The sequence below is a fragment of the Nicotiana attenuata genome, unplaced genomic scaffold (assembly GCF_001879085.1).
Source record: "Nicotiana attenuata strain UT unplaced genomic scaffold, NIATTr2, whole genome shotgun sequence".
NCBI lineage: Eukaryota > Viridiplantae > Streptophyta > Magnoliopsida > Solanales > Solanaceae > Nicotiana > Nicotiana attenuata.
In genome coordinates, this window is record NW_017674191.1 from 16,238 (window position 1) to 29,991 (window position 13,754).

Below are 13,754 nucleotides of genomic sequence, written 5' to 3' on the forward strand. Positions count from 1 at the left end.
GTTCGACTAGATATCATGTCTATAGGAATTTAAAAATCAGCAATAGTAGATATCATGCCTATAAGATCTGGAACCAGTCTAGTTTAAAATCAGTTCGATACTGTTCGGAACCAGTCTTAAGCAACCTACTCTCCATTTATTAATACGGTTTAGAAAGCATGCCTATAGGATCCAACTCGTCCGTTTAAAGAATTATTACTGCTTTGCCATTTTGAATCAGTAATAGACATCGTGCTCATAGGGTATCATCAATGCACACTTAGGCAAGCCTTAGGTAATAACGATAAAATTGAAACCGTCTTTGTTTAATTAGCAACTACTACAACCAGCAGGCAGGCCTGATTCGGACTTCTTATCTGAGTTATGTAATAAATTGGTCTGCTTCAACAACTAAAACTCCCCTGTCTTAGTACTTTAAATTCTGGCCCTGAATGTGTTTTAAAGTCATGCTATTTATGTGCTTTACTTGAGGAGGTAGATCTGAGCCTCTTATTTGTTTTACATGTCTCCCCTGATATGCAGTCATGTGTGTTTTGAATGTCACCTTAGTCTTTTTACCTTTAGAACCCAAGAGTCAGCCTAAAATCCTCCCTCTTATAGGAATAGTAGTCCTAACTCCTCCGGGACTGATAGGAAAGGGACGGGTAATAGCATGCAATAGAGGTCGAGACTAATCCGCGCTTTAATACCTTGACGGGGTGGGAAGGGTAGATATGGATATGATGACCGGTGCTCTAATACCACGTGTAGCCCATCTTTTGAGGAGTGATTACCGGGTATTGCATTGATGTGATCCATATTATAAATAAACCTAGGACCCCTTTTCTTTTCATTTGCAACTTCTTTTCAAAATCCGCTTTTTAATAATTGCTCTTTCAAACTCTTATGTGTTTAAACTTAAATCCCCTACTATTTGAGCCTATACTCGTCTATTTGCTAAATTGCACAAATTCACAAAAAACTGTCTGGCCGAGAACCACGCTAGTGGATCCTGAGGGGTGCCTAACACCTTCCCCTTAGGATAATTTCAAGCCCTTACCCTATCTCTGGTTATCAAACAAACTTAGTAGTGAACCTTGTAGGTGTCCTAATGCACCCTAACTCATTAGGTGGCGACTCTTCAAATGCAAAACCCAGTTCCCAAAAGGAATAAGTTGTCCTATGCCCAAAATGTCATAAACCCGATTTTCCGATGCAAAGAGGGAAAAAGGGGGCGCGACAGTTGTATCCCTATAATGAACTAACACAGGATCCTCGTACTGCATTCCTTCATTTAAGTTACTACAGTGGATGTTGTCGTATCATGAATAGTAATTCCAATATCACCTGAGTCCAGTAACCGAATTCCAAGACTAGCTAGCTGATGAATCTCATTGGCTATTCCCCTCTTTTCTTGCTGTAAATATGATAGGTTACCCATAGATCTACGGTTGAGGGCGTCGGCTACCACATTCGCCTTCCCCGAATGGTATGAAATGTCAACATCATAATCTTTAAGTAGTTCCAACCATCTCCTTTGACGTAAATTCAATTCCTTTTTCTTGAAGATATACTGGAGACTCTTATGATCCGTATAGATATCAACATGAATGCCATACAAGTAGTGCCTCCACATCTTTAGTGCATGAATCACTGCGGCTAATTCTAAATCGTGGGTCAGGTAATTTTTCTCTTGTTTCTTGGTTGTCTAGAAGCATAAGCTACATCCTTACCATGCTGCATCAGTACACAACCCAATCCAACGCCCGAAGCGTCACAATAGATAACATAACCATCAGTCACATCTGGGAGCGTTAGAACTGGTGCTGAAGTTAATATGTCCTTCAAAGCCTGAACGCTCCGTTCGCAAGCATTAGTCCTTGAAACTTTGCTCCCTTCTATGTCAACTTTGTCTAAGGTGCTGAAAGGGAAGAAAATCCCTCTACAAATCTCCTATAATAACCTGCCAAATCAAGAAAACTACGAACCTCTGTCAGTGTCGTGGGTCTAGGCCAAGTCTTTACTGCCTCAATATTTTGTGTATCAATCCGGATACCTTCACCTGAAATGATATGCCCAAGGAAAGCTACAGAGTTCAACCAGAATTCACATTTAGAGAATTTTGCATACAACTTCCCTTTTTGTAGAACTCTAAGCACAGTATATAAATGATCTTCATGCTCAGCCTCTGAACAAGAATACACCAATATATCATCAATAAATACAATTACGAACAGATCTAAAAAGGGTATGAACATACGGTTCATCAAATCCATGAATACTGCTGGGGAATTGGTCAAACCAAACGACTTAACACGAAACCTAAAGTGCCCATATCTGGTCCTGAATGTTGTCTAAAGAATATCTTTCTCCTTAACCCTTACCTGATGGTACACGGACCTCAAGTCTGTCTTTGAGAAACACTTGGCACCTTGCAACTTATCAAATAAATCATCAATCCTCGGGAGTGGGTACTTATTCTTGATCGTCACCTTATTCAACTGTCTATAATCAATACATATCCGTAAGGAACCGTCTTTCTTCATCATAAATAACATAGGTGCTCCCCACGGTGATGTACTAGGTCTGATAAAGCCTTTTTCAAGCAAGTCCTTTAGTTGTTCCTTCAACTCTTTCATCTCTGCGGGGGCCATTCTATAGGGCAGAATAGATATTGGATGTGTATCTTGTAGTAAGTCAATAGCGAACTCAATTTCTCGCTCTGGCAGAAGACCTAGAAGCTCATCGGGAAAAACATCGGGAAACGATGGACGGAATGGTTGGTGACTCCACTTCCACATCCCAAACCTAAACTAAGTGATAAATATAGCCCTTTCTGATCATCTTCCTTGCCTTGAGATGGGAAATAAATTTACCTCTCGACGGTGCCGTATCACCTTCCATTCAAAAATAGGCTCCCCCAGAAATTGGAATCGGACCATCTTTAATCTACAATCAACGTTGGCATGACAAGAAGCCAACCAATCCATACCCATTATAACATCAAATTCTTCCATATCTAACTCGATTAGGTCCGCTACGGTAGATCGACTATGAACTACTATTATATAACCTCTATATACTCGCTTAGCTATCACTGAGTCCCCAAAGGTGTAGACACCTCAAAAGGTTTAACCAATTCAGGTTTTATTCCAAACTTACTAGCAACCAGTGGAGTAACATATGATAAGGTGGAACCTGGGTCAATCAGTGCATATACATCATATGAGGAGACTGATAATTATACCTGTAACAACATCAGGCGATGACTCATGATCCTGTCATCCTGCCAACGCATAAATGCGGTTCTGAGGACCGCTCGAGCTAGATGCTTCGCCTCTGCCACTACCACGACTCATTGGTACTTGTGAACCTTGCCCAAGGGGGCGTACTAATGATGACAAACCAGCTACAGATCCCACTGGCTGAGCTATGCTTGCATCACCTCTTATCGGACAATCCCTCGTAACATGGCCTGGATAACCACAAGTATAACAAACACCCAACCCCATACGGCACTGCCCGGCATGCTGCTTACCATACTGAGCACATCGTGGCAAGGGCGGCCTCATCTGACTTGACTCACCTCTATACTGAGAACCTGAGGCCCTGAAATTCTGACCAGGCCCTGAATATGTGGAACGATCAAATCTCTTACCGCCAAACTGAGGGGGCGCACTAGCCAATGGCTGGGCTAGATACCTCGAGTATTGTGGTCTCTGACCACCTCAAAACTGACCAGAAGGACCCGAAGATATCGCTCTCTTATTCTTGTCCCTATCATGCTCACGAGTGGCCCTTTGCTTCTGCATAAACTCCTCTACACCCTGAGCGTATGCCTGAATACGAGAAATATCCATGTATGCCGGAAGTGAGATCGACATACGATTGTTAAGCAAGTGCTGCTCTAACCCCATCACAAACCGGTGAATGTGATCCTCCATCTTAGACATAATAGTGGGAGCATAATCAAACTGAAGACCGTACTCCCGAACACTCATGTTACCCTCCCGAAGGGTTAAGAACCCATCAAATCTGGCTTGTCTAAGCTCTGATGGCAGATAATGACGAAGAAAAGCCTCTGTAAACTCCTGCCATACTGCTGGAGGGGCATCCTCACCTCTAGACAACTCCCAAGACTCGTACCACTTACACCGTACTCCTTTAAAATTGCAAAATCTCACGTTAATCTGAATTGTTGAAGGTTCTTGGGTGTTGCTTATATGATATATAATATGCAGATGCATATTAGAATGGTTTAACGTTACTTGTGTAAGGAAAGCTTGGTTGAACTCTTTCTTAAGAGATTAGGAAATGATTTTTATCTTAGGAATGTGATTCTTAACTTTATGCGGGCCCCACATTCCAAGCTTAGTGTCACCTAACCCTTTTCAAGTGTGCCACCTTTAAATCTCATAGTATAAGAGTCATAATTTGGATAATGTTTTGCTGCCACGTTAGATCCTTTGGTCTTTATCCAAAGACCTTATTTAACCATCCACCAAATCCTTAATCAACTTATCAATTCCCCACTAATCCAATATTTAACCAATTACCCACATAATTAAGAATTATCTCAAATTAAGTAAAATACTACTCATTTTAATACACTTTACGTATCCTACTATCGTGGTCGTGGGGTACCTTGTATGGTTATGGCATTAGTCCATAAATGTCGGGTATTTTAGCTCGGACTGTATTTATATCCCAAATTGACAACCTTCAACGATACTCATTTTTTTTTATTCGCTTACCCTTTATCCTTCACGGCCTTACTTATCGCTTGTTATAAATAGCATAAATGCATATAACCTCAAGATAATCTCATCCCCGAGTCTACGTTGATTAACTGAAGACGAAATTTTAACGTACGAAAATGCGAGATGTAACACAAACTCCATCACACATGCACGAAGCATATTCTCTAGTATCTGAATAGTGCGCTCGGACTGTCTGTCCATCTGAGGGTGAAATATTGTGCTCAACTCAACCCGAGTACCTAACTCATGTTGTACGGCTACATATAAATATATATACATTAAGCTAAATATCAACACCCCACACTAAGACTCTTGCTCGTCCTCGAGCAGTGTGAATAACAACTCTATCCCAACTACATACTAATCTCAACTATAGAGGAGCACTTTATTTTTTAACCATACACTCTACCCTTGACTATCATCGATACCTGGAATCAAGCATGAACATACAAAGTTCACATTCTTCCCATTTTAAACATGCCCAAATATATCCATTTCAATTCAATCAATTCAATCAATTCAAACAACCTATCCGTAACCACCCTACCTCAAGAGTTGACTCGTTACCACTAAGCACTCTCAACTCGCGCACTTACCCAACAAGAGAAGTTTACGACATTACCAATCATTCATGTGATCATATGCCCTCACCAACAAACGAAAGAGTGAATATAGACTATTACACACATTCAAGTATGCTTTTGAACATAATTTAAGGACATCACACAATTGAACAAAATTCACTCACTCTCACAAAGAATTCATATGCATCCCGTGGTCGTACCATAAGCTTGCTCGTAGTGTACATCTCTACTAATCTAAGCTAGCCAAATCTAAGATCAATTAGGACTTTAAGGTTGTAATGTAGGCTAAGGGATGGGTATGATATATTTAGAAATAGTGTATAACCCTCCAAAGCACATTAATACACTACACTCACAATTTGAACACATATTCTTCTTAACCAATTCACTGCCACAAATCATATACAACATAGCCCTTAATTTCATTAAGCACTTCTGTACTCCCACTAGCACAAATTAGCAAGATTAGGAGGTGTGTATTTTTCTACATACTTTGACTATCATTTTTTCTTTTCTTGCAATTCTTCTTTTTCTCTCTATCTCTTTTTTTTTCTTTTACACACACTCCATACATGAAAGTTCATCCGCTACTGACTTTTGATTTCAACATTAGTGCACCAAAGGGACCTTCCATGGTTCCACTCAAAAGCTACTCCCCACTCTCTCACCTTACTTCTTTTAGCAACTAAGAGCCTTAGGAGGTAAAGGTTCAACAATCTCAAATTATGAACAAAATAGGGGTATGTCTTGTAATGTGGGTACCAAAAGAAAGGTCTATAGGCTCAAAGGCTAGCAACGGAAAATTTTATCTTCAAGTGACAAGCACATCTATGATCAAGCAAGAAACGCCTGTGCCATCTCTTAGACTAGCACAATTTAATGATTTCGCTTCGATTAATACATGGGGAAAGTTCTAGACTATACAGGATAGCACAGATAATCACAATTCCTCACACACACATTCCACATGACTCAATCAAGATGATTCTGTTCAACTCTCAAGCCAAGCAAGTACATAAAATTGAGAAATTTAAGCAATAATGTACTATGTGGCATACAAGTCGAACAACTGAGAAAAATCGTCAAAAAATAGGCTATTTACATTACTTAGACGTCACAATTCAAACAAAATGCATAGGAAGGTAGAACGTATGTCATAGCCTAATATGACAGCACCAAACATGTCACTAGATATCTCACAGCAACTCAGTTTCTTCCTAACCTACCCCTAAAAAAAATACCCGATTCGAGCTACACCCTTGGAAAAGAACCGGTGCCCAAAGAAAAACCAAGGAATACTACGTAACTATCCTAAAATAATATTTTACGCATTTTTTAATCGGACTTTATCCCTCAAGAAAATTGTTCAAAAGATCCATCGTCGGGAAAAGTCCGAGCTTTTTCTAATTTTTTTTCTTTCTTTTTGTATTTTTGTAATTTTTTTCTTTTGTTTTCTTTTTTTCTCTAAAACACACTAGACTAAAAACTAGACTAAGTAAAAAAAACTAATAAATGAAACCAATTGATACAAGTTATACAAAGTACATCACAAGTAGTAGTCCTACCACTATAAAATCAGAGCGAACCATCTGAAAGTGAATATCGCATTGCTTTCTGGTCCACTTGGCATTTGAATCAATGCTGCAAAGAGTGTGACGTATCACCGTGTAGCTTGGGCTTCTGACAAATATCGTTAGCCTCCTTGGGTCAGAGTTCTCAACCCCCAAAAATTCACATAAGGACCGTCTATCCAGTGGCACGTCCTTCCCACGTACATGTGACTTGAACAAGTATGTATCCCAGTTGGCATACAGTTCCCGAACCATGCTCAAATTTGAATGCCCGGGGCATTCTATGAGTTTGTCCATGTTCAATGCTCGCAACCGGCCAAGTACGTCCGGGAAGTTTCTTTCTAAAGCTTTTACATTAATCCCCATCTCGGAGACATACCGAGATAGGCACCATCACAACAGGTTAGAACTTGAGTCGTAACAAGTTTGTATCAGAGCCTAGGTTACATAGGTCTCACGAGTCATGAGCGGGTTTAGTAGAGTCGTGCGAATTGGTACGGAGACGTCTGTACTTATCTTCGAGAGGCTGCAGAATCCTTAGGAAACTTCACATTCTTGAATTCTTATCGTGCGAATCTGTTGATACTGGTAACTAAACTTCTGTTATTCTATTCTCTCACAGATGGTGAGGACACGTGCTACCGGGCAGGACGAACAGCCACCAATACCACCAGTCAGCACCGCGAGAGGCCGAGGTCGCGGTAGAGGTCGTGGTAAGGGCAGGGGTGCAGCCCACACAGCAGCTAGGGGGGCACCTGCAGATCCACCTATTGCCCAGTTCAGGATCAGGTCCTAATAGTAGATGCACCAGCGGGGCCAGCTCAAGCTAGGTGTGCCCATTGTTATCCTAGGCCTTCAGGAGGCCTTAGCTCAGATTTTGACTGTGTGCACCAGATTTGCTCAGGCGGTCTCTGTTTCTACTACATCAGCCACTTCTCAGGCTGGGGGAGGCACTCAGACTCCCCCCTCCTGCACACCCGAGCAGGTAGTGCAGGGACTTTATACACCGGGGGCACTACCAGCCCAATCGGTGGCAGGTGCTCGGACCCATGTGGTTCCTGCTATGACTGATGACGAGTAGCAGAGACTAGAGAGGTTTGTAGACTTCAGCTTCCATCTTTCAGTGGGACAGAGTCGGAGAATGCCCAGGGTTTCTTTGACAGATGTCAGAGGAGTCTCCGTACAACAGGTATTCTGGAGACCATTGGGGTCTCGTTCACTACCTTTCAGTTCACTGGAGCTGCCCTCGCCTGGTGGGAGGCTTATGAGAGGTCTAGGCTGGTTGGTGCAGTGCCACTTATATGGTAGGAGTTTTCTATTCTCTTCTTGGAGAAGTATGTGCCGCAGTCTCGCAGAGCGAAGCTGCACATACAGTTCGAGCAGTTGCGTTAGGATGATATGACTGTGATGCAGTACGAGATGAGATTTTCTGAGTTAGCCCGTCATACTATTTGGTTGGTTCCCACAGACATGGAGAGGATCAGGAGCTTCGTTGATGGCCTTACATACAAGCTACGGATACTTATGACTAGAGAGAGGATGTCTGGTGCTACTTTTGATGAGGTTGTTGACATTGCTCGAGAGATACAGTCGACTCGCCGCCAGGAGCGAGTTGAGAGGGAGGCTAAGAGGCCTCTTGGATCAGTTAGTTTTTGTGGTGTTCCTTCAGGAGGTTAGTTTCACCACGGGAAGGGTCGTCCATTCAGACATGCTCAGACGGCTCATCCAGTTCACTGTGGTGCAGCATCTAGCCATGGTTCTCAGTTCTCATCAGGGCCACTCATTACTCAATGCCCTTCCAGCCCAGAGTTCGTCCCATGCTCCATCGGTTCAGGGCTCTCTGTGCCAGGTTCTTCTACCAGTTATCCCGGTACTTGGGGCTCCCTTCAGTCCCTGTCACCAGCACCAGAGATTGTTTTGAGTGTGGGGAGTTTTGGCATGTGTGGAGGCTGTGTCCTCGTCGTCATGGAGGTTCAACATAGCAGAGGAGACAGGCTGCATCTTCAGCCCCAGTTACTTCACCGCCCGCCCAGCCAGCTCGGGGTGGAGCACAGTCAGATAGGGGTCGCCCTAGAGGGGGAGGCCGATTAGGTGGCGGTCAGGCCCGTTTCTATGCACTCCCTACCAGACCATATGTTATTGCTCCAGACACAGTAATCATAAGTATTGTCTCAGTATGTCACCGGGATGCTTCTGTATTATTTGACCCTGGTTCCACCCATTCATATGTATCCTTGTATTTTGCTCATTATCTGGATATGCCCCGTGAGTCTTTAGCTTTATCTGTTCATGTATCTACTCCGGTGGGCAATACTGTTATTGTAGATCGTGTGTATCGGTCGTGTGTAGTGACTATCGGGGATTGGAGACTAGAGTTGACCTTTTGCTACTTAGTATGGTTCATTTTGACGTGATCTTAGGCATAGATTGGTTGTTTCCCTGTCATGCTATTTTAGACTGCCACGCTAAGACCATAACGTTGGCAATACCGGGGTTGCCTCGGATTGAGTGGCGAGGTTCTTTAGATTATGTCCCCACTAGAATGATTTCATACTTGAAGGCCCAGCGAATGGTTGGGAATGATTTTTTATCTTATTTGGCTTTTGTGAGGGATGTGGGTGCTGAGACCCTTACTATTGATTTTGTTCCGGTGGTGAGAGATTTTTCGGATGTGTTTCCTACAAACCTTTCGAGCATGCCGTCGGACAGGGATATTGACTTCTGTATCGATTTGGTGTCGGGCACACAGCCTATTTCTATTCCTCCGTACCGCATGGCACCGGCTGAGTTGAAGGAGCGGCTTCAGGAACTACTTGAGAAGGGGTTCATTAGGCTTAGTGTGTCACCTTAGGGTGCACCGGTTCTATTTGTGAAGAAGAAGGATGGCACCATGAGAATGTGCATTGGTTACATGTAGTTGAATAAAGTCACAATCAAGAACAAGTATCCTTTGCCACGTATTGATGATCTATTTGACCAGCTTTAGGGAGCGAGGGTGTTCTCCAAGATTGATTTGAGGTCAGGGTATCACCAGTTAATGATTGGGGACTCAGATATTCTTAAGACAGCTTTCAGGACCCGTTATGATCATTATGAGTTCCTTGTCATGTTTTTTGGGCTGACCAATGCCCCAGCAGCGGTCATGCATCTGATGAATAGCGTATTTCAGCCATATCTCAACTCGCTTGTTATTGTATTCATTGATGATATCCTGGTGTACTCTCGTAGCCAGGAGGAGCATGCCCAGCTTTGAGGGTTGTACTGCAGCGGCTGAGGGAGGAGAAGCTTTATGCCAATTTCTCCAAGTGTGAGTTTTGGCTTAGTTAAGTAGTGTTCTTGGGGCACGTGGTGTCCAGTGAGGTTATTCAGGTTGATCCGAAGAAGATCGAGGCTGTTTAGTGTTGGCCCAGACCATCCTCAGCCATAGAGATTCGGAGTTTTCTTGGTTTGGCTGGTTATTACCGTCAGTTCGTGTAGGGTTCTCTTCTATTGCATCGCCCTTGACCAAATTGACCCAAAAGGGTGCTCCTTTCAGGTGGTCGGACGAGTGTGAGGTGAGCTTTCAGAAGCTCAAGACTGTCTTGACCACGGCTCCAGTTCTAGTTCTACCCTCAGCTTCTGGTTTATATACAGTATATTGTGATGCTTCTCGGATCGGTATTGGGTCATGATGCAGGAGGGTAGAGTGATTGCTTATGCTTCGCGTCAGTTGAAGCCTATGAGAAGAACTACCCCGTTCATGATTTGGAGTTGGTTGCCATTGTTCATGCGTTGAAGATTAAGAGGCACTATCTCTATGGTGCATCTTCTGAGGTGTTTATTGATCATCGTAGCCTCCAGCACTCATTCAAACAGAAGGATCTCAACTTGAGGTAGCAGAGATGGTTGGAGCTGCTAAAGGACTATGATATTACTATTTTGTACCATCCGGGAAAGGCCAATGTGGTGGTCGATGCCTTGAGTAGGAAGACAGTGAGTATTGGCAGTCTTGTATTTATTCTTGTTGGAGAGAGACCTCTTGCAGTTGATGCTCAGGCCTTGTCCAACTAGCTAGTGAGATTGGAAATTTTGGAGCCCAGTCGGGTTCTAGCTTGTGTGGTTTCTCGGTCTTCCTTGTTTGATCGTATCAGAGAGCGCCAGTTTGATGATCCTCATTTGCTTGTCCTCAAGGACAATGTATAACATGATGATACTAGAGATGTGACTATTGGAGATGATGGGGTGTTGAGGATGCAGGTCCGGATATGTGTGCTCAATGTAGATGGGCTTCGGGAGTTGATACTGGAGGAGGCCTATAGCTCACAGTATTCCATCCATCCGGGTGCCGCAAAGATGTACCGGGATTTGAGACAGCACTACTGGTGGAGGAGAATGAAGAAAGATATATTTGGATTTGTAGCTCGGTGTCTCAACTGTCAGCAGGTAAAATATGAGCATCAGAGGCCAGGTGGCTTGATTCAGCAAATAGACATTCCAAAGTGGAAGTGGGAGCAGATCACCATGGATTTTGTAGTTGGGCTCCCACGAACTTTGAGGAAGTTTGATGCTATTTGGGTGATTGTGGATCGGCTGACCAAGTCCGCACACTTCATTCCTGTGAGTACTACCTATTCTTCATACCGATTGGCTGAGAATTACATCAGAGAGATTGTTCACCTGCACAGTGTGTCAGTTTCCATCATTTCAAACAGAGGCACGTAGTTTACATCGCAGTTTTGGAGAGCCGTGCAGCGAGAGTTGGGCACTCAGGTTGAGTTGAGCACAGCATTTCATCCTCAGACGGACGGATAGCCCGAGTGCGCTATTTAGATATTGGAGGACATGTTACGTGCTTGTGTCATTGATTTTGGTGGTTCATGGGACCAGTTTCTACCGCTCGTGGAGTTTGCTTACAACAATAGTTATCAGTCGAGCATTCAGATGGCTCCATATGAGGCTTTATATGGGAGGCGGTGTAGATCTCCAGTGGGTTGGTTTGAGCCAGGCGAGGCTAGGCTATTGGGTACTGACTTAGTACAGGATGCATTGGAGAAGGTGAAAGTAATTCAGGAGAGGCTTCGCACAACGCAGTCGAGGCAGAAGAGCTATGCTGACACGAAGGTCCGTGATGTGTCTTACATGGTTGGGGAGAAGGTTCTGCGGAAAGTTTCACTCATGAAGGGTGTTATGAGATTCGGGAAGAAGGGAAAGTTGAGCCCTCGGTTCATTGGGCCTTTTGAGGTACTTCGAAGGATTGGGGGGTGGCCTACGAGCTTGCCTTGCCACCTAGTTTGTCGAGTGTGCATCCAGTATTTCATGTTTCTATGCTCTGGAAGTATACCGGCGATCCGTCCCATGTCCTGGATTTCAGCATGGTTCAGTTAGATGGTGATTTGACTTATGATGTGAAGCCGGTGGCTATTTTGGAGCGGCAGGTCCGAAAGTTAAGGTCAAAGGATATAACTTCAGTGAAAGTGAAGTGGACAGGTCAGCCCATCGAGGAGGCTAGATGGGAGACCGAGCGGGAGATGCAGAGCAGATATCCACACCTATTTATGGCTCCGAGTATGTTTCTAGACCCGTTCGAGGACGAACGTTTGTTTAAGAGGGGGAGGATGTAACGACCCGGCCGGTCATTTCGAGAGTTGTAGACCTGTTCCCCATTTTCTGCTTCTTTTGTGTTCTACAGCTGTATTATGACTTTTCAGGTTAGTTGGTTCGGGTCCGGAGTATTTTCGGAGTGAATTGAGACACACAGTCTCTTAATTGAAAGTTTAAATTGGAAAAGTTGACCAGATATTGACTTATATGTAAATGACCTCAGATTTGAATTTTGATGGTTCTGTTAGCTCTGTTAGGTGGTTTTGGACTTAGGAGCGCGTTCGGAATGAGATTTGGAGGTCCGTAGTAGAATTAGGCTTGAATTGGCGAAAGTTGGAATTTTGGCGATTTTGGCCTGCAGTGGAAATTTTGATATTAGGGTCGGATTTGATTTCCGGAAGTTGGACTAGGTTTGTGGTGTCATTTATAACTTGGGTTCAAAATTCAAGGGCAATCGGACGTGGTTTGGTAGGTTTCGGCGTCGTTTGTGGAATTTGAAAGTTTCGAAGTTCTTTAGGCTTGAATCCGTGTGTAATTCGTGTTTTTGATGTTGTTTGAGGTGATTTGAGGATTCTACTAAGTTCGTATCGGGTTATAAGATTTGTTGGTACTTTGGCTGGGGTCTCGAGGGCCTCGGGGTGATTTCGGATGGGGCTTGAATTAAGTTGAAGAATGTAGCTGAAGTGCTGCTTGTTCTGGTGTTTTCGCACCTGCGGTAGGGAGCCCACAGGTGCGGCCCCGCAGAAGCGAAGAGGAGGTCGTAGATGCAGGCAAGGCTGGGGTGGACTGGAAGCGCATGTTCGAGGTTAGGAGCGCATCAGCGAAAGCGCAGATGCGGAAGATGAGTGCAGATGCGGAAAAGGGCCTGAGAAAGGCGGATCGCAGAAGCGGGCGGGGCCCGCAGGTGCGCACCAGTAGGTGCGAATATTTGACCGCAGATGCAGAATCTGGGAGATTAAGTGAGATCCGCACCTGCAATGGAATTCCTGCAGGTACGGCATCGCAGAAGCGACAAAGAGGCCGCAGGTGCGGTTTTGCTGGACATAAACTATAAATAGAACACTTCGAGATTTTTCATCATTTTTTAGCTCGGATATTGGGGATTTTGAGAGGGATTTCGAAGAAATTACTGAGGTTAGTTCCTTGTACCTATTTATCTTCAATAATGGTGTTTCCCCACTAATTTTACACCTAGTTAGTGAGTTTTTGAGGTGAAATTTGGGAGTTTAGGGCTTGAAAATCGGAGAGTGAATTTTAGGGGTTTTGGATGACCAAATGAT

General features: G+C 43.8%; 1 protein-coding gene across 1 annotated transcript; it reads right to left on the minus strand.

The window, feature by feature from the left end:
- Nucleotides 1-3,260: 3,260 nt before the first annotated feature.
- On the minus strand, nt 3,261-3,980 carry LOC109218165. Its single transcript, XM_019382508.1, has 2 exons — nt 3,719-3,980; nt 3,261-3,607 (listed from the first exon to the last, which is right to left on the minus strand). The coding sequence occupies exons 1-2, from the start codon at nt 3,978-3,980 to the stop codon at nt 3,261-3,263; spliced, it is 609 nt and encodes a 202-aa protein (XP_019238053.1).
- Nucleotides 3,981-13,754: the final 9,774 nt, after the last annotated feature.